General features: G+C 33.8%; 1 protein-coding gene across 1 annotated transcript; it reads left to right on the top strand.

The window, feature by feature from the left end:
- Positions 1 to 335: 335 nt before the first annotated feature.
- On the top strand, positions 336 to 20428 carry LOC133176408 (uncharacterized; the record flags this gene model as incomplete). Its single annotated transcript, XM_061311532.1, is given in 19 exon segments — positions 336 to 645; positions 736 to 858; positions 1450 to 1551; positions 7433 to 7543; positions 7807 to 8009; positions 8742 to 9000; positions 9097 to 9198; positions 9444 to 9706; positions 10651 to 10881; positions 11105 to 11317; positions 12003 to 12102; positions 13675 to 13891; positions 14271 to 14700; positions 14877 to 15124; positions 15966 to 16197; positions 16293 to 16421; positions 17328 to 17466; positions 18623 to 18864; positions 20194 to 20428. Coding segments are annotated over 19 exon segments (3858 nt in total), but the record flags the coding sequence as incomplete, so codon positions are not given.
- Positions 20429 to 22423: the final 1995 nt, after the last annotated feature.

The raw sequence follows: 22423 nt of genomic DNA, 5'->3' as shown, positions 1-22423 counted from the left end.
ATAAGCCATTGTTTTATTCTGATTTTGAGTACGAATTACCCTGTTTGCCTGATCAATTCGGAGAGCTCACGATGGGTGTGCCTTGTTCGACAGAGAATGTTTACTCATCAAAGGCACATGATACCAACCCTGGTGTTTTAATTAAGGGGTCCGTATTTTTGCCCAATTCACTCTTTGTATTCTTAACAGGATTTGATATTGATCACTGTTCGTTTCCCACTTTTCATAATTGACAAGGCTAATTTATAATTAACTGGACGATACACATTAGCCATTAGAAACATTTCTAATCTGTATCTTTTAAATTTTGAATATACATTTTCCGTCATCTTTATCTTACAGTAAAAATTTCTCTCAGCATCAATTCCCCTTTTATCAGCAATTGGAAGTCCATTCAAGCCCAGACTTACAGCCCAATTTTTATTCCTCATCCATTTGGCGAAATGCCAATAAAAGTGGACCTGCAGATCCGGGTCTCCAAAAACGGAAGTAACTATATCTTCTCGGGATTTGGTGCTGGTCAGAGAGGAGAGGAGGAAGGGGATACCCAGTATGGTGCTGTGTTATACTCCTATAACGAGTCTCATGTCCGCCTTCATGTTCCTGTCAGCACCATCACAAATAAAGGTGGCCTTATTAATACTGGTATGTATCTGCCTTTTCGTAAATCGTATCTATAATAATGAGCTGATTGTTTTCTTATGCATATTCAACGTTTTGAATTGCAATCAACAGCAGGTTTTATTGGACCATTTGATGCGTATTATTTCGCCGCTGACGTCAGGATTAGGGCTTGGCGTATTTGTGATTTCCCTCCTGCAAATTTCAGCACAAATTTATATGGAGTCGGGGGTCCACGTAAGTCTCATTTCCAATAAAATTATACGGTAAATAGCATTTGCAGAATTTTTGCAATTTGAATGAATTTGTTTAACACAACCACGTGAAACAATTTTCATAAATAAAATAAATGTGAACAGCTTGAAAGAGAAATAGAACAGCATGTCCGAACCGGAGAAAACGGATTGGGCGATTTATGTAAATTACAACGTATCTCCACTTCAAATAGTTTATCATCTTAATGTGAAGAAGACACATTAGTTATCTTTTCTGAATATACTTTAAAACCAATACCTAACAAATATATCTTGGACATCCAAAGAGTCTTCTGTGGCTATCATTTCATACCGATGTCAAAACTGGTGGTTACATTGAAGGCAATTCTAAAGTATTGTCTCCTTGCGATTGCACATTCACGAGTGATCAGATATAATAATCTTAGGATTATAGAATAGTCAGGAACTGGACATTATTGTCTGAGAAATAGGAAATCTAGGATCAAACATCTTTCCTTTCATTACAGAAGGCAATTGAGTATGCTTTTCCTTTACATAAACGAATCTCCATGCATACAGTGTCTCTAATATCTCATTTGTATTTGATTTGCAGGCTACTCCCCAGCAGGAACCGTTACCCATAATTTGGGCGTCATCCCTGACTTAGTAATTGTTCAACTCAAAATGGCGGATGGCTTTGTGTATGAGGCGGACGGTGAGTGTCCCCTTCTAATTCAAAACGATGCTTTACAAGTATATCTTTTTTGTCCCCCGCTTTCACTGAAAGTGGGGGATATTAATTTGGGCCTGTCTGTCCGTCCGTCCGTCCGTCTGTATTTCTGTCTGTCTGTAACACTTTCGTTTCCGCGCGATATCTCGAGAACCCTTTGAGCTTTCGCAATGAAATTTTGCATAGCAACTCCCTATGGACTAAAGAAGAACCCTATTAATTTTGAGGTCAAAGGTCAAGGTCATAAATTCATAGATTCTGTCTGTTTTAACACTTTCGTTTCCGCGCGGTATCTCGCGAATTCTTTAAGCTTTTGCAATGAAATTTTACATAACAACTCCCTGTGGCCTAAGGAAGACCTCTATTGATTTTGAGGTCAAAAGGTCAAAGTTCAAGGTCGTAAATTCACAAAGTCCGTCTGTGTGTAACACTTTCGTTTCCGGGCGATATCTCAAAAGCTTTTGAGCTTTTGCAAAGAAATTTTATACTATAACTCCCTATGGCATATCTCGCCCCTCTCAAAATATCCCGCCCCGTTTTTTTTTTTTTTTTATTTATTGTATATTTAAAAGTCGATTGGCACTATTTTCAGCACAGGGGCATGTGGAGAGTTATTACGTATAATACAGGTTGTCGGCCGACTTTATATTCTAATTACATCTATTAGAACTGTTTAGTAAAGGCTAAATTAGACAATATGTAATGTGTAAAATTTTTACAATATCGAACGTGAATATAAACATTATATGTGACCTAATGTTTGCATTTAATCAAACTTAACTCAATATGAGTCATATTATGGAAATGAGTAGATCGTCTTCTTCATCTCGGGTCTTTCCGTAAGAGGTCGGAAACAGTTGTTTTTCCGCTAGTCGGAAAGGCCCGAGAAGTTGCGATTGCATCTTCTTGTTACATAGTCAAAGAAGCATAACTCTTACGACATTATCATTACTGACTTTTGTGTGTGACCTCCTGTTTGCCTTTAATTTGCTGTATTATCAAGTGCCTCCGTGGTCTTGTTGTATGTTGCTCGCTTAAAAGATAAAAAAAAAAAAAAAAAAAAAAAAAAATGTTGCTCGCTTCACAAGAGAGAGGCCCGGGTTCGAATCCCCGAACGATTCTCTCTTTTTTTTTTAATTTTTTTTTTTTTTTTTTTTTTTTTTGGATTTACGAAATGATACTATTCAACATGTGAAATGAGAAAGTTATGATGTCTGGCGTGTACAAACTCATAAAATCATTATTACAGTGTGATAAATATTGTATATATTAAAAAGAATCTTCTATACACATATTAAAGAATAAGCAATCAAATCTTATATCAATATTGACATTATTTTAATTTGCTTCAATATACATGTATACATTTAATAATTCTACAAATCCAGAGGGGGGGAGGGGGGGGGGCAGAACTGCGCATGCTCTTCTTTTTTCCCTAAGCGGGGGACACAAATTCTCTGAATTAGCTTGTCAAAGTTTAGGAACAACCTTAAATGTATAAAGTGGTATTATTCTTTTGAATTTAAAGGAACAACCTTTAAAGTAACAGGCTGTATTATTAGTCCCCTACCGGTGAAACCGGAGGGGACTATAGGTCTCCTCTGAGTCTGTCCGTCCGGCTGTCTGTCTGTCCCTCTGTCTATCTGTCAGTCTGTCCCACTTGGTTTTCCACACTTCTTTCTAAACGCTTGTAGAAATTGAGCTGATTTTTGGTATGTGAGTGTATCTTGATGAGTTACAGATCAAGTTTGCATTTGGTTCCGCTTCAATGATTTTTGACGGAAATACGACCTTTTCAATTTTTCAGGGTTTTCCGCAACTTTTTTCTAAACGCTTGTACCGTTCACGGTAGCTCAGTAGGTAGAGCGCTCGCTCCGTGATCGGGAGGTCGTGAGTTCGAATCTCGGCCGCGACTGACCTAAGTCGATAAAAAATGGGTAGCAACTGTTCCTTCGCCATGCGCTCGGCACTTTGAAGCGAAAGTTGCGGGTCCTTCGGATGAGACCTTAAAAACCGAGGCCCCGTGTCACGGCAGGCGTTGGCACGATAAAGAACTCTCACTGCTCAATGGCCCTGAGTGCCGAGTAAAGGTCAAAATTTGAAGCCCGTATATGGTGACGTCTCTATATGAGTGAAAAATTCTCGAATGGGACGTAAAACAACATACAATCAATCAATCAATCAATCAATCTAAACGCTTGCAGATATTAAGCTGATTTTTGGTATGTGACTTTACCTTGAAGAGTTATAGATCAAGTTTGCATTTCACTTCATTTCCTTGATTTTTGACGGAATTATGCCATTTTCAATTATATAAATTTTTAAGGGGAACCAGATTACACTTGCCGGTAGGGGACTAGTATTGCTAATGCAACGCTCTCAGAATGCTTGTTCTTATGTAATTCTTACTGCTTTGTATTACTTCAACAGTTTTGCGCTGTAAAAGGTGAAGATAACGAACTGATCAATCTCATAAATCCAGTAAACACGGACCCCTGGAAGAACCAGAGGTGGAATCAGGTGCCTAGGAGAAGTAAGTATCCCCTGTCGATCGATCAGTCCCGCCTATGTATTGATCAGGTAGACGGAGTATTCTGTAGTCAAATTTAGTATAAAAGCAATGACATAACAAATGGTATGAGACTAAGTACGACCCAACGAATGACTGCAGTTACAAACAAGGTCATTATAACGACCGTAGAATTTGCGGAAAGCTGAGTTTTAGGTCATACACAACGTACATGTACATTACAATGTAAATATATTTCCTACTGATGATTTTCCACGATATTCTTAATTTAAAATCATAGTACCATCAGATGTTCTTAGACAAAAAAAAAAAAAAAAAAAAAAATCGGCATACATTACGAGTATTTCTGAACAAGTATCGAATAATGAAAATCCTTGTGCTTTTTAAAGAAAAATTAACAGAAATATAGTTTTAGCTGGCATTCCTCAATCTTTGATTCAGAGGAGGTGTACAGCATTACGAGGCATCATAAAATCGCAAAAAGCTCTTTCAATTATTGGAACTCTTAAATTATACAGGGAATAAGAAAATAAAGTTCAAACTACGTTGTGTATGTCCTTAAACGGGGTTGTTAAAATCATTGTAGCATCAACTTATTTTGAGTAGTTGATTCGGTTTAACAATTGATGGTATTCAGAGCATGCTCTTGCTTTTTAAATCAGTTGGAAGATGATGTTAGAATATTGCTACATAAATAAGGAAAGTTGACGATGGAAACGTTAAAGTTATCCCGTTTGTCATGCAGATTAGTTATTAATTGGTCATTTTCGTCTTTAGTCGGTAAAATACCTAAATATGAAACCGATGCGACAGATCTGTAGTGTCTTTTCTTTCGAGTTCACTGGGATATATTGAGTCGACATATGGATAAGTTACTATTGTTAATTGACAAAACGTTGTCGATATCTCTAAATGGTGATTTGAGGGCCACCGCAAGAGTTTTTAAATGAATTCTACTTCATAGGAATATAAGGATAGGTCTGCACACAATTAGTGCTAACGGAATTCCAACAGATTGTTGGAAGAGCTGGCCTCCAAAGACTATGTAGATATTGTAAATAAGGTACTACACATCTTTTAATATCAATTTCAGAGTATACTGGTATGTAGAATCAGATTGACTTTTTACAAAGTAATTTTGTAGATAACCAATCACAAGATAGGGAAATTAACTGTTCCATTTAAATGAGGAAGTAGCTGTTTATGATGTCAAAAACCCTGCTCTTAATTTATCGTGAGGAATGGTTGTATAAAGTCATAAGGCCTATCATTTTAGATAGAACAGTCATGTGTTCTGATGCTATCGATGTTTGAAAAGTTTTGAGATTTCTAAATTTTCCAAAAGTTCTTTGGAGAATCCACATTTGGTTTCTTGAATATATTGTAGAACAATACGTCTTAGTTTTCTCATTCACAGCAGTTAATATTTTGGTGAGGAGTAAAGATAGGGGCTTGGTTGAATTTACTGGACCCTGCAATATATATTTGTTTGTATAAATTTTTATGAAGTTTTGGAATCCATTATGGGTACGGTAAATCAAACTTACTGAACTATTAAAACGAATTTGAAACTGAAAGATGGTTTTGAAGAATTTCATCCTCTGAAAGAGAACTGTGATGTGGAATTAAATCCATGTTATTCTAAAAGTAATGCAGTTATAATAATGAGCATTACAAACAAAGACTTTATAGATACAAACTTTGTCAGTTTGGAACCAAACATGTTTTTCATGTAGTCTTTCTAATGGTGTTATCACTTCAGGTCTACAGAAAACGGAAAGATAGTTAGTTCGCATTTTGCCCTTTGACTTTCTAAGGCGATTTTTGATATATGTCTCAAAATTCATTCTGACAGAGTGGTCTTCCCGTTCATCGTCTAGAATACTCCGGCCTGAACGGAATTCATAATAGAAAAGAAGCTCTATAGCCAATTGAAAGAACTAGGCATCCTGAATTTAGGACCTTTTAAAATGGTAGCTTTTAGGTCGTTATTTTGAATTATACTTTCATTACATCACCAGTAATGATGTGTCCAGGTGGACTATAGTTAAACATAGAGGAAGAACAGGAATACTTATAGAAGGATTTTGTTTTAGAGGATCAATATCTACGCACCGTAGTGTTTGTTTATTATCGAACATTTTGAATTTAACGGTTGGGGAGTATCTGTAGGAAATACAAGGTGCACTCTTTAATTTAAAATATGGTGGAATACAAGACCGAACTTTTTTTATGATTAAGAATGTTGCCAATGTTTACAGCATCTATACCTTTGTTTGCAAATTTAGGTTTAAGGAATCTACGAATTAATTCGAAGTTATTATCTTCCGTAATACGGGACAGTTAAAGAGTTTGTGTTGGGTAAATCCAGAAAAAGTTTCGAAGGGCACAATAAAGTTTAGTGTGATTACGATGTAGACCTAGTCGTTTACTGAGGAAAGGTAATAGCAAATCAAATGAAACGTCGTGTATATCTGGCTTATTGTATGAACGATGTCCATGATTGCGCTTATACGTCTAGTTTTACTGGTAAAAAATTCTAATCACATTCACATTGGCACACTGCGGGCTTTCGACATTATTGATGTGGTCATTGTAACCATATGAAAATCCAGCGCCTAGTTTCTTAATCCAGCATTCTCCTTGTATGGAATGGAGTATTTAATTAAGGGCTATTTGTGAGATGGTACATTTTTTCCCCCAAATTCTAATCATCATAAAAAGAATAGATTGGGGATTGATATGTTCAAACCTATTTCCCGACATTCTCTTTTGAAGGAGTCCTTGGTTTCTCCAATATAAATAACGCCACAAAGATTGCATTTAATTTCATAGACAACGCTAGATGACTGTAATACAACTCAGATCTTCAGAAGTTTTGGTATTAAAACTTTGTCCCGTGTGAAGTTGCTTTTAAAGGAATTTTTCAAAACATCACAGGGATTACTAATAGATATCAACCTAACCATATTTTTTTTAAAAATCCCAAATTTTGATGTTTGCATAAAAGATCATTTATTTTGTAAAATTATAATAATTATGATTGAATATGAAAATACGAAAATATTGAAAACCTTTATAAAATATTAAAATGTCAGTTTTATTATTTGGTAAACTAGATAACCAGTAAATTTTCTTCCTTGCTTTGAACTGCATTTTTAACCAATGAAAAAAGTGAAAATTTCACATAATGTATTTTCTACCAATCACAAAAGAGAGGAAATGCCTACTTCAAAGACTTTAACACTTACTAGTAACCAACTCTGTACAGCATCTTCCAAGGAAGGCGGTAATAAATATTCCGAAAAAAAAAAAAGAATTTAATTCTTATTTTAGGTGCCGTATTTAAAGACGGCCGATTATCTTCTGATAGAGCTTGTGGAACGGTGGTAGCATATAATGACCGTTATATACGCGTATGGGGAATGGCAAAAAGGCAAGGGATTGGTAAGAACTTAAAATAACCAAACAAAATTCACAAATAAAACTCATTTTCCTTTAATGGAAGATACTAAGTACATGTAAATGATTTTAAATTTAACACCAAATAATCAAGAAATTTGAAAATAACTTTAAATCTTCGATGCTTGACATTAAATGGGAGCATATTTTAAAACAATGCATGCTTATTCTTTGTATTGTAGCTGTAGAAATGTCAGAAGTTATAATAAATATTTGTAAAATTGTTTATTTGCATTTAAAAACAACAGTTGGGTATGTTGGATGTGCTTATAAAGGATGGGGGACAGGTTATGCGGCCAGTGTGGCCCTGCTTATTATAAGCGCCTGGATACTACCACCAGAGGACACAGTGTTCACCCATACAATGACCATTGCCAAAAATTTGGCTCATCCCAATATCATTCCAGTATCTCCCGACTTATCAACGGACAATCATCTAGTTGTTGTCAGGGTAATTTGTCTTTGATATATAGAGAAAATTAAATGTTTTGTAGTTAGATATTGAATTAATTTTCAGGAATGGGATTTGTTTATTAAATATACAATGTAAATATTAATTTTATAAGTGCGTAGACGAGTGAAAATATAACAATAAACAATCCTTTTCACAAGTGAAATAATACCATATCCAACTATACAAATCGACAGAGATTCTGTTTGTTATATTTTTCTTCGGTTTTCCTTCTCCCTATTTAGCTGTCTGTTTTTTGGAATTCAATACAATACTACTCAGTAAATATAAGAATGATACAAATAAACATAAAGAACTTGATAGGATTGAACAATAAAGCAACTTTCATTTAACTCTAATTATGATTGTAATTTTAACGGTGAAACATAAAGGAATTAATAAACCAGTAAAAGATTTTCGATGTGTGATACTGTGCTTTTGACTTAACCGATCATGACACGGGGCATAAGGCAGGTGTGACCGGTCGACAGGGGATGCTTACTCCTCCATGACGCCTGATCCCACCTCTGTTTTCAGAGGTCCGTGTTGGCTCTGCTCAAAATATGTATTGTTTAGTTGAACATTTGAGCATAATTACTATTCGTTATCTTCACATTTTATATATGTGTAGTTCCGCTTGTTATTTCACACTGTGACAGTAACACTTAAAATTATTATCTATGATAGACAATTATTCAAAGGTCATAGTCTGAACCCTCTCCTTATAAATAGGTGAAAGCCACCGATGGAACCAATGAAGGGTTTGTATTCCACGGCGCAGGAACATCATTAACTGACGGTTCTTTGACAGATTACGGCGGAGTGATATATGCCTATCACGAATCCGAGGTACTTCTATGGCGGCCAAGTAATGCCAATACCAACGGCTTTATTTTGTACATGGGAGGAGACCTGGGAGGCGGGGTTTACCCACAAAAGTCAACACAGGGTGTGGTCACTGTCAGCATTATACGAACAGTGACACCGTCCGGTAAATCAGTTAACCAATGTTTCCTTTAATATTGAAGTACGGAGAAATGTGTCATTTTTATAAGAAGTTTTTTGTAAATCATTTTTGTATATCAAGAGGGAAATTGTGGAGCTGGAACATGCATCGGTAACTGGAGCCAGATAATCGTTGTTTGTGATTGTGTTGGCACTGGACTTAGTGGTCAATACTGTACAACAGGTAAGGGAAATGATGATCAGTTTTTGTTCAGGCTAATGTAAAACTATATTGATTATCTCAGAAATGCACTTGTAATGCATATATCTCAATATACATCTCGAAATTAGTGAGGGGTTTCTTGCAGAAGGAAACAAACTGAACCATATGTTATTTAACCTATATAAAATACGTGAAATTTCATCATGTCACTTTGATATAATCCATTACAGTACCCTTTGTTAAATTACATGTTTAATACATTTTAGACACCTTCCCTCCTCCAAGTTCATTACAGGCAGGGCTAAAAGACAAAGATGAATCCAGGAACCTACATCTTGGATCGAAGAGAAATCTGACGATATACTTGGAATTTCCCGCCGGAACAACACCGAATTTAGTCGTGATTATAAAAGCTTCGACCTATAAACAAGTCATGGCACTGGCGAGCGCCAGTGTAACGGAAAAAGGCAACAATATACAATCTTTCTCACAGAGGTTTTACTACAGCTTTTCGTCTCCATCAAGGATTGTAAGATTTTTTTAACTGGGGTAAAAATAAAAAGAAAAAACAATTTTGACAGGAATGATTCATATTTACATAAAGTAATTCTACAATTTATTTTTGTTCCCAAGCAATAATTTATTTTTTCCACTATTTGCAGACAATGTCTAAAATTTGTTTAGTATTGCATCAGGGCTAAAAGTTTGCAATATAATACAATTTACACATGTATATAGAACAATCTTTTGAAAAAAAACCTTTTCTGAGTACAGTTTGTTTGAATCATATATCCAAATACCAAAAACCACATTGGGATCATTGTTTTGATTATGCATTTCATTTAATAAAAAATATGTCTGTATGTACAGTAGGTAACAATTTAGGCCATGGGTCTCTTTATAAGTATCAAACATGTTAAAATCAAGGACACTAATTTCTGTAATAATGCACCTTTCTGCAATATTACCTTTTTAATTTTGTTGTTGTTAACTTGAAACAGTTTCTACAAATACGCATTGCTGACGTTTACCATTGTTCAAAATTGAAATCATGGCGGACATGATATTCTACAGTATTGCATATTGACATTTTGTGCTACTTCACACTAAAACATTTTTGCAAGCATGAAATTCTGCAAGTCTTATGAAAGATTGATTGACTGGAGTTCTGTTTTCGTAAAAGAGATCATTTTTAAAAATCAGTTTTTGATCCTTATCCCAACCCACATCTTTTATTCTGACCAAGAGGTCATATATTAAAACAAATTTAATTCTAAACTGTATGATGAAAATTTCTGAGAAAATGAGCTACAGTGTCGTGCATACAAATAAATGTTTATTTATTGTTCACAAAAAAATTTCATGGTTCGATAATTATAACTCTGTATTTTTGAGCTGACATCTTAAAATGTTTGAAAAGTAAAACAAAGACCTCTGCATCATGTAGCTAATTCATATTTTGATAATTTTTAGTCCGGATTTTACTTTATTTTATCTGGCAACTTGTCCTTGGGAGATATTATAAATTCTGGATCTTCAAACATATACAAAGACAACATGATTAGTATAAATTCCGAAATTTTCTTACAATCCATTGATTATGTTTCTAATGGAGAGCAACACACAGTGTGTGTCCAGATTCTAATGGATGGAGTCAGCATCTGGAAAAAAGACATTGCTTACATCATCAACACAGATCTCCTGGTTTGTTTTTTAAATAAAAAAATCAAACATACATTGTATATATACAACTTATTATTTATAACTCAAGGGTTAAAAAATTAATATTTAAAAAACACCATAGAGACAATTTATTGAAATAAAAATATCACAACAATGGTAACAAATGCTGCAGTTTTAAAGCATTTTGCAAAGATAAACCATGTGTCATGACAATCTGCAAAGCTTTCTTATTTTTGTTTTTCAGACCCCAATAAAGACACCAGAAATATTTCCTCGCTATCCATCAACTTCCTACCTAGAGCGTGGTACTATAACTCGAGTCATTGTTGATCTGTGGATGCCATTGGCTAACCCTGACATTGTGGTGACCTCCAGGAGTATGCTGGGTGGGGAGGAATCCAAACTTCGCGTTTTTCGCGTGGCTGTCATAGAAGTTGGAGAAAATTATCAACTTCCTGTAAGATATTTCCTTAGCTTGTGAAAATGGTCACACATTAAGAAAATATATTCATTTCATAGAGTTTAATATTCTAGTTAAACTCTGACAAAATTTATATATCTGATTGATTTTGTTTGTTGTTTACTACTGACAAATAAATTGATGATGCAGGGATATCAACAATTTTGTTTACAACCAACATTTTGCTAATATTATGGTCGATACAATGACCTTGTTTGCTAATACAGTATATCGTTAGGTCGAGTGTCGAATAACACCTTTCACCTAAATTGTAAGGCCATTATTTTCATTTTGAATTGTCAACAGATTTCTCTTTTTAACCGACCATGACACTGATCCCACCTCTAATGTTTTCAGAGGTCCGTGTTTGTTTACAACTTTTGAGAATGATTAATGTTCGTCATTTTATCATACGTCACATTCAAGAGAAAACAACAACTAAAACCCCGCTAAAGTTGAGGATCAACTTTACAAAAGACATGAATACAAAAAAAGGCTGCGTTAGTCATATTGATTCTGAAACATCCTCATGCTATTGAATTCAGAGATCTCTTAGAGTAAGGATGGGAGCACAAAATGGAGTTACATTTTTATGGGATTTTTCTGAAGACCAGCAGAGTTAACATTAGTCATTTGAGCGTTGTGGCCCATGGGCCTCTTGTTCGAATACTTTTTCATTCAGGTTATCCTAGAACGATATAATGTTGTTGGTGCAGTATGTGGTGACGTCATTGGCAACAATACTCTTGACCTAATATTTCCTACACATTTTGCTAACAAAGGTTGGTATGGATTTCTAAACACGATATCGTTTCAATATGTTTATATATAAATAACGAAAATACGACAGTATAAAATTGTAGCTAGGTATATAATTTATAAAATTTATTGATAACGCGCTCAATAAATTGCTGGTATATATTGTTTATGGATTATAAAATGATCATATTCTGTGAGTCTTCTGTTTATGAGATTTGGATTTCATGGCTTGTTTCCCTGTAAAGATAAACACACAAGGACATTTGATTTTATCAATATTTTCTTAACAGTTTTGTCTTATATTTTTTGTAATATTACCGAATGCGATTCTTGAAAATCAACACCAGATGAAAATTAAAATGTTTTATAAGACTATTACTCATTTGAGAATTTTTCACTCAAATAGAGACGTCACTATATACTAGTGAAGGGCTTCAGATTTAGAACTTTACTTGGCACTCAGGGTCATTGAGCAGTGAGGGATATTTATCGTGCCAACACCTGCTGTGACACAGGGCCTCAGTTTTCAGCTCTTCTGAGATATTAATTAAAATTAAAACATGATTGTGACATTAACCTTTTGTTTGTGTTGTCCATTCTATAGCTTAATGTTGAGCTAACTCCTCAAACAATCCATTAAGTTACCTGTAAGTGTCCATTCTTTTTGGAAAACTGTCCATTCTTTTTAAGAGTGGACAGGTTTTTTTTTTTTTTTCAAAAAGAATGGACAGTTAAAACAAACAGAATGGAGAGTTACAGGTAAACTTTGGAATGTGTTCAAGAGGGAAACAAAAACAAATACATTGAATACCCTTTAATTTACATGTAAATAACAGAAAGAACGCGGAGATCTAAGTTAATCCAGAACACAATGTCTGCAAAGGATCCACTTGATTTTACCCTTATAAATCCATGAATAATATACATTATTTCAATACTCAAAACTCAGTTTTCACAAAACTTGAATTCAAATGACACAATTTCACATTTGAAAAAAACGGAAAAGAAAAGTTGCACTTGAAACGTACATGTATTACATTTTGTAAACTTGTAAACTTTTAAAGTCGTATCGAAACTGTAGGAGAGGAAGCATTTAAAAAAAAGACCCCACTCATTATTCCGTTGCAATAATCTTTTTTTAAAAAAATCCTGCCTCACGAGTGAAATAAATTCTATAATCTACTACAAACTATAGAATTTTCTGTTTATTATATTTTCTTTGATCTCTCCTTTGCCGGTGTCTTTTCTTAATTAACATAGTGTCATAGGCTGTGACGTCATAGTTGAGTGGTTGATTCGTCATGGCGATTGTAAGAATGAAAAAATTGTTAACATGGACTTCATAGCATATTTGGGTAAACCTTGGCAGTTTTGTATCTGTTATTCTGGTTTATTTACTCTCTTTCTTATAATAGACCAGGGAGTATTTTTACTACTTACTATTTTTTGCCGCAAGTCTGATATTCTTTCACACTGTGACAAAATATCACTTTGATATCCACTCACACAGTGACAAAATATCACTTTTATTCAATAAATAAACTACAGTATTTCAATATTAAAAATGTAATCAACATTTATTCATTCATTTTAAGATGCCTTCGAATCCAACCCAGTTTCAAGCAAAGACTTGATCAAGTTAGAGACTGCCGTGTACATGGACAGAGATTCTCAGCTGGACACCAGTTATCCACTGGAATTCATTATCCATGTCGATGGTTTTCTTTTATGGAATTCGACGTTAAATTTTATTTCTTCGAAATTTGTCAACCTTCCGGTAAATCCTAATAATTCTTAGCAATATATTATTGTGTATCTTATTATTTTAAAAATTAATTTCAACATTATAGAATAAAACTCAGTGCACTGATTTATGTGGAACTAATTCGTTTCTAATATTTAAAAAAAAATTCTCTCTCAATTTAACTTTTTATATAATTTTTTAAAAAATTACGCGTTTATGTTCATGAATACATTGTCACAGGCATCAACCTGCATTTTGTCCATTTTTTCAAAATTAATTTTCCTCAAATTACACTTTCATGAAATATTCGTGCGTATATTCATGCATGTATATCTCGACACAAATTGATGTTAAAAACAACTTATTTTATAGTAATGTCTAAATATTTTAAATCAAAACACCATTTGTAATGCAGGTTCTAAAGAGAATGGAGACTTTACCATATAGTGAGATAATTTCAATTGGGCAAAAGTTTTCTACAGACGTTAATTTGACGACACCACAATTTGGTGTGTATCAGGTTAACGTGACTCTGACGTCACTAAAGTCTGGAGGTGGAGGAGAGACAGGGCTTATTATCACCTCTGTAACCATTGGTAACACTGGAAGTAATATCCATTGTGCTGCTGTAAGTGTCTCCTTTAGGAGATCAAACAATTCAAGGATTCAGAATGTGGCAGAAGTGATCCTGAATATTACAAACTTTGGATTTCCTGTTCCGTCACTTACAGAGAACAAGGATTGGCTGGTGCTAAAGCTCACTGCTGTCCCCGTCCCCGTGTACACAGAGATAGGGGATCTCCACACAATTAGAATCAACAGTAGTTCTGTCAGCTCCCAATACAACTACACTATTCAAGGAAAGATTCCTTATGATGTATGCTTATAAATATGATATCAAATAAGTCCTTTAGAATTATTTAATAATTCAATTGATGTATTGTAATCGTATTATTTTTACATCATTTAGAAATCAAAATGCCTCTTTAAAATCCTTTTAAAAACCATTATCATTGTGTAACGTGAATCTATTCTCTTTTTTGTCTCTTTCAGCAAAATATAATGTTCTCAGTGGATATTTACCATGATAAGCCAGTTGCATGTATTTCTGAAAACCAGACTTTTGAATTTTTCGTCAACATTACCACAGTGAGGAATAAAACTCCCGGACCTATGTTTATTACTTTTCCCGTTGGTGAAACTGTGTTCTCTGTACAAGAATACAAGATTGTTCATGTCGGGGATAATCTTTTGCCATGTTTCCAGACGATGCAACTTGATGGATCACTTGATCGATTCATGTAAGATGAAGGCAATGTATTTATATTGTAATGTATTTCCATTCTTATCCAAAATCACGGTTATTGTTTAAAACCTCTTGATATACATGTTGAAACGTGTCTTTCGTTATCAAGTGATGGTTTTCTTGAGAAAGTAATGGACTTCGGCCATATTTTTACATTATCGTATGGGTAAAACATTTAAATTATTATAGCTTACACTTGAAATATTCCATTGAAATTAATTGATTTTATTGGCAAGAATGGTTCGAAACCTAATGAAAAGAGCGTTCTCTCTACCAGGTTGGAAATAACAATATTGTAGATCAGCCAAGTCAGTCAACATACTGTGGAGAGCGCTCTATCCGTGATCGGAAGTTCGCATCTCGGCCGGGACTGACCTAAGTCAATAAAAATAGGTAGCAACTGTTCCTTCGCCATGCGCTCGACACTTTGAAGTGAAAGATGCGGGTCCTTCGGATGAGACCTTAAAAACCGAGGCCCCGTGTCAAGGCAGGCGTTGGCACGATAAATATCCCTCACTGTTCAATGGCCCTGAGTGCCGAGTAAAGGTCTAAATTTGAAGCCCTTAATCGGCATATGGTGACGTCTCTTATATGAGTGAAAAAATTCTCGAATGGGACGTACAACATCATACAATCAATCAATCATATACTGTGGAAACATTCTTGTGTATATTACTTTATTTGCTCAATAATAGAACTTTGTGACTGGATGATCAGTAATTAGGTTCCAGAATTTTAGGTCTAGGAAGTGAGCCCTGAACTTCTTTTCTGTTTTTGATTTCTATAATGGTTTTCTGTATCTTTATGATCACTTATACAGAGAGTTTGTGTTGTAGCATTTACGATGACGGTACCTTTGGAAACATTAGCTTAGAATTTCCTCTGTTATGTAATCAAGAGGCCACCAGTGATACTAATGGGGATATTCTTACTATAAGGGTGGAGACCAGTCTCCACAAGGATGCACAACTAGGCGCGTCGTCAGTCGGAAATTTTACCGTCCTGATCAGATCACCTGGTTTCTTACAAAACGTGATGTCATCAATTCTTCTTACAGTTCAAAAAACGGTTTGTTTGATTAAAAGAAATCTTGGAGGTGTTAGCTAATATGTTTGTTCCTTTAAAACAGTCAATTTTTAATGATGAAAAAATACTTTTTTCAGACAGTTTCACTTAGGCCTTTGATTGTCTATGGAATTGAAGTCCTAAAAACCGCGTTGGATGAAACTCCTTTTGCCTCGACGTGTCACGTTAAATATAGCTCAGATGGCATTATTTACCAAACAAATAATGTAAGTACTCACCACAAAATGTTAAGCTGTAAGTTAAATTGATTTTTTTTTCATTGGAATTATCATATTTCGATTGAATAATTTGTACTGAAGGTTATGGTTTAATTATTAATTAAGAAATCATTTTGATATAACACAAGGTTTATAGTGAATAACTGTTGGGTTTTAAATATCAAAAAATGATTTACAGAATTCGAATCGACTTTAACCAGAGGAATAAAACTAAAAATCAAGAAAAGAAGATAGGCGAACAAGCCAAGAAAATGCCTATGGTTCAACAAATAAGAAAGTAAAAAAAATAAAAACGTCTCAATTATAACACAATGATTTTTTATATTTCAGTTAATATTAATGTATATTTTATGTAAAATCTACACAATTTAGAACAATCTTACAAGTGTTAAAATTATTTGTCTATGAAGTGCAGACAACAAAGAGGGCAAATATATCATTTCTTCATACTACCACAATTTTTCTATATACATGTAAGTACACATTTTTTCCCCTTTAAAAACACGTAGCAAGGACACACTTTACTTTAAAAATACACTTTTATAACACAAAATTTACATATTTCTGAAAAATATCTCAAAAGTTATACAAAGTTCATATCACAAACAAGATTGAAATGCCTCTACCTTCTATGAGTTGTTTAGTGTAGTGGTTAGCGTGTCACTCTCTAATATAAAAAAAACCCCTGATACTCAAAGTTTTAGTTTTTGGTTGAAATTCCAAGAAATCTTTAATATTTTCTTACCGTAGAATAATTTTCTGCCCAGAGAATTTTTCCGCAGAAATGTTTTTGTCACAATTTCATACCTTTCAATGTCTTTTTAGATACCCCATTTTCTATCATTATATTTGATTAATATTATGATATGTTTTCATATTAAGTATCTATTCCAGTTAATTTATATAAGTGAAAACACTTCCCACGTGGTTTATGGCCTTGGTAGTAGATCTCTTGCTGTGAAAATGCAACTTGAAGAAGCTGAACGAGGAAATTCAACGTGTTGTGTACTACACCAATTCCTCTATTTCAATAGTATGTTTAATATCTTTCACTATGGATATTTATTGGGATCAGAATTTTTTTTTCACTTATTGTACATAGTATAAAAAATAAACCTTGTGAAAAAACCCTAAAGATTATAATTTTTTGGATTTGGAACATAAAGACAAACTGAGTAAAATATCGCTATCAAAGATTAAACACGATTAATCTTTATGATATTTTGCTCATCTTTGACAATAAGATGCTATTGAAATTTTTGCTGAGCTTCATTGCGAATTAAGTCTAAAAAAAAATTGTTCAATTAAATGCATTATTAGTATTTTATAAATATACTGTACGTGTACATAAATTGACGTACTCAGAATTTAGCTCAGTTACTGGGTATTGGTTGGTTTGCGTAATCATGAATTAGCGCAACAAACATACCCTCCATTATTCTATTCATTAATTGATTTCTTAACGGTATTGACGAATCAGCGCATCATTGTTTGTGCCAAAGCCGCTAAAAAGTGTAGCCCGCCTTATTAAGTACACATTTAGTATTTACCATGGGAAGGCTAACGGTGACCATGCGTGATAGAGTGCCGACCAATAGGTGAAGCATAAAATCTGCTTTTCAAATTGTTTATTCCAAAATTCGCAATTTTGATTTAACTTCCTGTTTTATGTCCCTGCATTTTGGAGATTCGGATGCAAAAAGTTTTTGGTCTGTCTGTTCGTCTATTTGTCCGCAAAAACTTTAACCTTAACAATTACTAGGGTACGGTTGTTGTTAGAGCTTTCATATTTCACATTCCTTGTGAAAGAGTTTTCTTTGGATACCAATATTTTTGACCATATACCTAGGCCTTGGAGTTTGACCTACTTTTGAAACATTTAAACCTTTGCTTTGAGCTGTTATACGGGAGCATCAGTGTTTCACAAATACATCTTGTTAAAATGAAATCTGAGGTTTTAATTAAATGATGAAATGTATGAAGATAAAGAACTGTATTCAAACAGTTTTCATCTCTAAGAAGAAAACAACACTTGTTTGTGAAGTATTTATCTCTGTTAAAATAAACCCAGATTTATTAAAACAATGTCAGTTTTAATAATATAAAGAGAGAATCTAACTCTTCAAGATCATTTACCATAATTCTAGTATATACCAACTCATTATGCATTATCAATTTCTATTTTACAGTTAAAGAAAGTTTGCAGGTTTTTGGAGATGTCAGTGAACAATTACTCTCTGAACTACCTTCAGTGTTTGACAACAACAACGAGTCATGTATGCAACTTCCTGTCCAGGGGCATACTCCGCCCATTCTATGGATGCAGATAAATATATCAATGTTATGGGGTTTGACTCCTTCCAGTTTCATACTGAGCGTTTTAGGACACGGAATAAAATGTGATAAACATAATAAAAAATCCGTATTACAGGTAATTTTCAATTGTATATACCTTGTAACTAGACAGTTTTACGTAAATCCTAAATAGGAAAATTTAATCCATTGTTACTTCATCATTAAAAAACACAGTGGTGCGTCGAGTATCAATATTGCCGATTGATAATTTTTTATATATAAAAAAACACGAAGTCTTTGTAAAACACTGATGCCCCCGTATGGCAACTTATAGCAAAGGTTAAACTTTCTCAAATGCAAATCAAATATGTTTGTACCAAAAGTAAGCTCTTGTCTCGAGGAATAAACCTGTGAAATATGAAGGCCTAGCAGCAACCATTGAATAGATATGGAAAAGGTTAATTTTTTTCAAAGTATGTCAAAATCAAGGTCAAGGTCAAATTGTCAAAATTAATGGAGCCCAAGGAAAGACCTTCTACTAAGAAATACACAGGTAAAATAGAAAAGCCAAAGCACCAATCGTTCCAAAGTTATGACCAAGGTTAAAGATTTCCAAGAGTAGGTCAAACTCCAAGGTCAAGAGAGCCAAAGTTGTTGGTATCCAAAAGAAGGTCTTGTCACAAGGATTACCTATGTGAAGTATGAAAGCCCTAGCACCAACCGTTCAAAAGTTATGGCCACAAGGAATGCATATGTGAAGTATTCATACTTCACATATGCATTTCTTGTGACAAGACCTTCCTTTAGATACCAACAACTTTGACCCTTTGACCTTGACCTTGGAGTTTGACCTACTTTTGAAAAACTTTAACCTTGGCCATAACTTTTGAACAGTTGGTGTTAGGGCTTTCATACTTTACATGTATATTCCTTGTGACAAGACCTTCCTTTGGGTACCAACATTTTTTTTACCCTTTGACCTTGACCTTGGAGTTTGACCTACTGTTGAAAAAACTTTAACCTTGGGCATAACTTTTGAACAATTTGTGCTAGGTCTTTCATACTTCATATGTGTACTCCTTGTGACAATACCTTTCTTTGGATACCAACAAGTTTGACCTTTTAACCTTGACCTTGGAGTTTGACTTACTTCAATTTTGAAAAAATTTTAAATCTTGAATTCCAGTAAGAACAAATCCTTTGTGGGGGATTAATTACCAATGAATCATATATATATATATATATATATATATATATATATATATATATATATATATATATATATATATATATATATATATATATATATATATAAATCTATTTTATTTCTGAAGAATTTTTATGTTGGGTGACGCCACCAAATACGTCATCTGCTACTCAGTGTTTCCGTGTTAAGGTATTATTGTATAGTTAACATTAAACTTTCATTATTTAGCTACTTATGACTGATTAATCTTTGTTGCAGGTGTACTATCAGACATCTCTTACGTCATTAGATTTTCACGGTGAAGTGACGTATTGTTTACCACGTAATGGAGAATCACCTGGTCATTGTATCTACCTTTGTCCCTGTGAGGGCCCCCTATGTTCCGTGGCTTATGTGTTCATGGCCAGTAATGATAGATCGTATAGCTGGACACTTTGTGAAATATCAGCTGAAAACGAATAAAATTAAACACTTTTATACGGAGATGGGCGAACAAGGCGGAAAAAATGTCTATAACTTCAAATGTATAAAAGTCATATTCAATTTAGTATTGAGAGTAAATTTCTTATTATTGAAATGAATAAAATGTTAGAACTTTTCTGCGGAAAATTCATTCATAAAAAATTGGTATTCTTGTGGTTTTAACCCAATAATAATACTGAGTCTCTTTTTTTGTTTTTGTTTGTTTGTTTTTAGCTCAACTGGTCAGAGATCAGAAGAGCTTATGCGATAGTAAGGTGTCCGTCGTCCGTCCGTCTGTCTGTCTGTAAACATTTTTTTTTTAAAAATGCTACTCCTCCTACAGTTTTGGTCTGATTTCAATATAACTTGGCACACATGTAGATTACACTGAGATACATAATTCTGTATATCAATTTTTTGATTTCGATGAACGATGTTGCCATTTTTACTTAAGATAGAAAATTCTGTGAAATACTTTCAAAATGCTACTCTTCCTACAGTTTTGGTCTGATTTCAATAAAACTTGGCACACAAGTAGACCGCACTGAGATACATTATTCTATTTATTGGTTTTTGATTTCGGTGAATGTTGTTGCCATGGTTACTAAAAATAGAAATTTCATTCAAAATGCTACTCCTCCTACAGTTTTGGTCTGATTTCAATATAACTTGGCACACATGTAGATTACACTGAGATACATAATTCTGTATATCATTTTTTTTATTTTGATGAAGTGTTGCCATGGTTACAAAAAATTGAATTTCTTTTATATACTTTCAAAACATTACATTGCCTACAGTTTGGTCTGATTTTAATATTACATGGCATGCAAGAAGACTACACTGAGATACATAATTGTCTTAATTATTTTTTTGATTTTGATGAATATTGCCATGGTAACTAAAATCGAAATTTCTCTAAATTCTTTTAAATGGCTACTCCTTCTACAATTTTAATCTGATTGCAATTCATCTTTTCACAAAAAGAGAGTAAAACAAGGATTACTATTTATTCATTGCCGTTTCAAGTCCAAGTGCTACTTTTCTCTTCCTTAACTGTTACAAGTACAAACCAGGAGAGCTACAGTCTCGACAGAGACTTCTGGTTGACTAAGGGCCGGTACACGCGGTAAGGCTTGCCTTATAAGTCTAAAACCTAACGTTTTTGCAGACTGTACAAGCTAAGGCAAGACTTACAAGGTTATAAGCAACATTTACATAAATTCCACTTGTTTTCAGCCATAAACAGTAAATTAAGTCATTAAAATAGAAGATTAGAATACTAGGACTTTGTAATTTTACCAACCAGTGCATTCACACTTCTAAAAAAGAGGAAGAGGTTGAACAGAAGCATTTGTAGAAACATTCATTATCTCATTTGAAAATACTGTGTGTTCACTTCATTCTACCCAGGTGTATGGTTTAATAAAAAATAGATTGACATTTGGAAGAATGGTTTTCATTGGTTGAAAAGAAAGGTCAGCTAAATTGTAAGTCTTGTATTAAGAAATAGAGCAGTGCTCTATTCATAAGTTAGACTTGTAAGGCTCAAAAAACGTGTATAAAGGGTGTATAAACGGTAAAGCTAGAACTTAAGTTTTATGACTTATAAGGCAAGCCTTACCGTGTGTACCGGCCCTAACACGCTAATCACTAGGCTTCACAGCTCATGACAAATAGTGGCATTTAAATCTAGTTTGTGAAATGACTCTTAATTAAATGGACATCAAATGTGTTTTGAAAGATACGAATGTGTATTTTTTAGGTATTGTGGGTCTTTCTCCATCTTTTTGTTAGCCGAAATATGAATAGTTCTAAGCATTTCTTGATTTTAATCTTTCAGAAAATGGAGCAAATACCAATTCATATGGAAAAATTGTGTTTTATTATGAAGAATTGATCATTTTTGCTCTCTTTGGTACATTTATGCTATTTCTTAGCTAAATAATTTCAATCTTTGTGACATTGTTGCGATTCGTGGAGATTTTAAATGATGTAAGCGTAAATGTTTAATAAAATATTTTTT

Source organism: Saccostrea echinata, unplaced genomic scaffold (genome assembly GCF_033153115.1).
Source record: "Saccostrea echinata isolate AGI-Se365-2 ecotype Australia unplaced genomic scaffold, CSIRO_AGI_Sech_v1 ptg000075l, whole genome shotgun sequence".
Lineage (NCBI taxonomy): Eukaryota > Metazoa > Mollusca > Bivalvia > Ostreida > Ostreidae > Saccostrea > Saccostrea echinata.
Note: the sequence above shows the minus strand (reverse complement) of the source record. Positions and strands in the feature narration are given on the sequence as shown.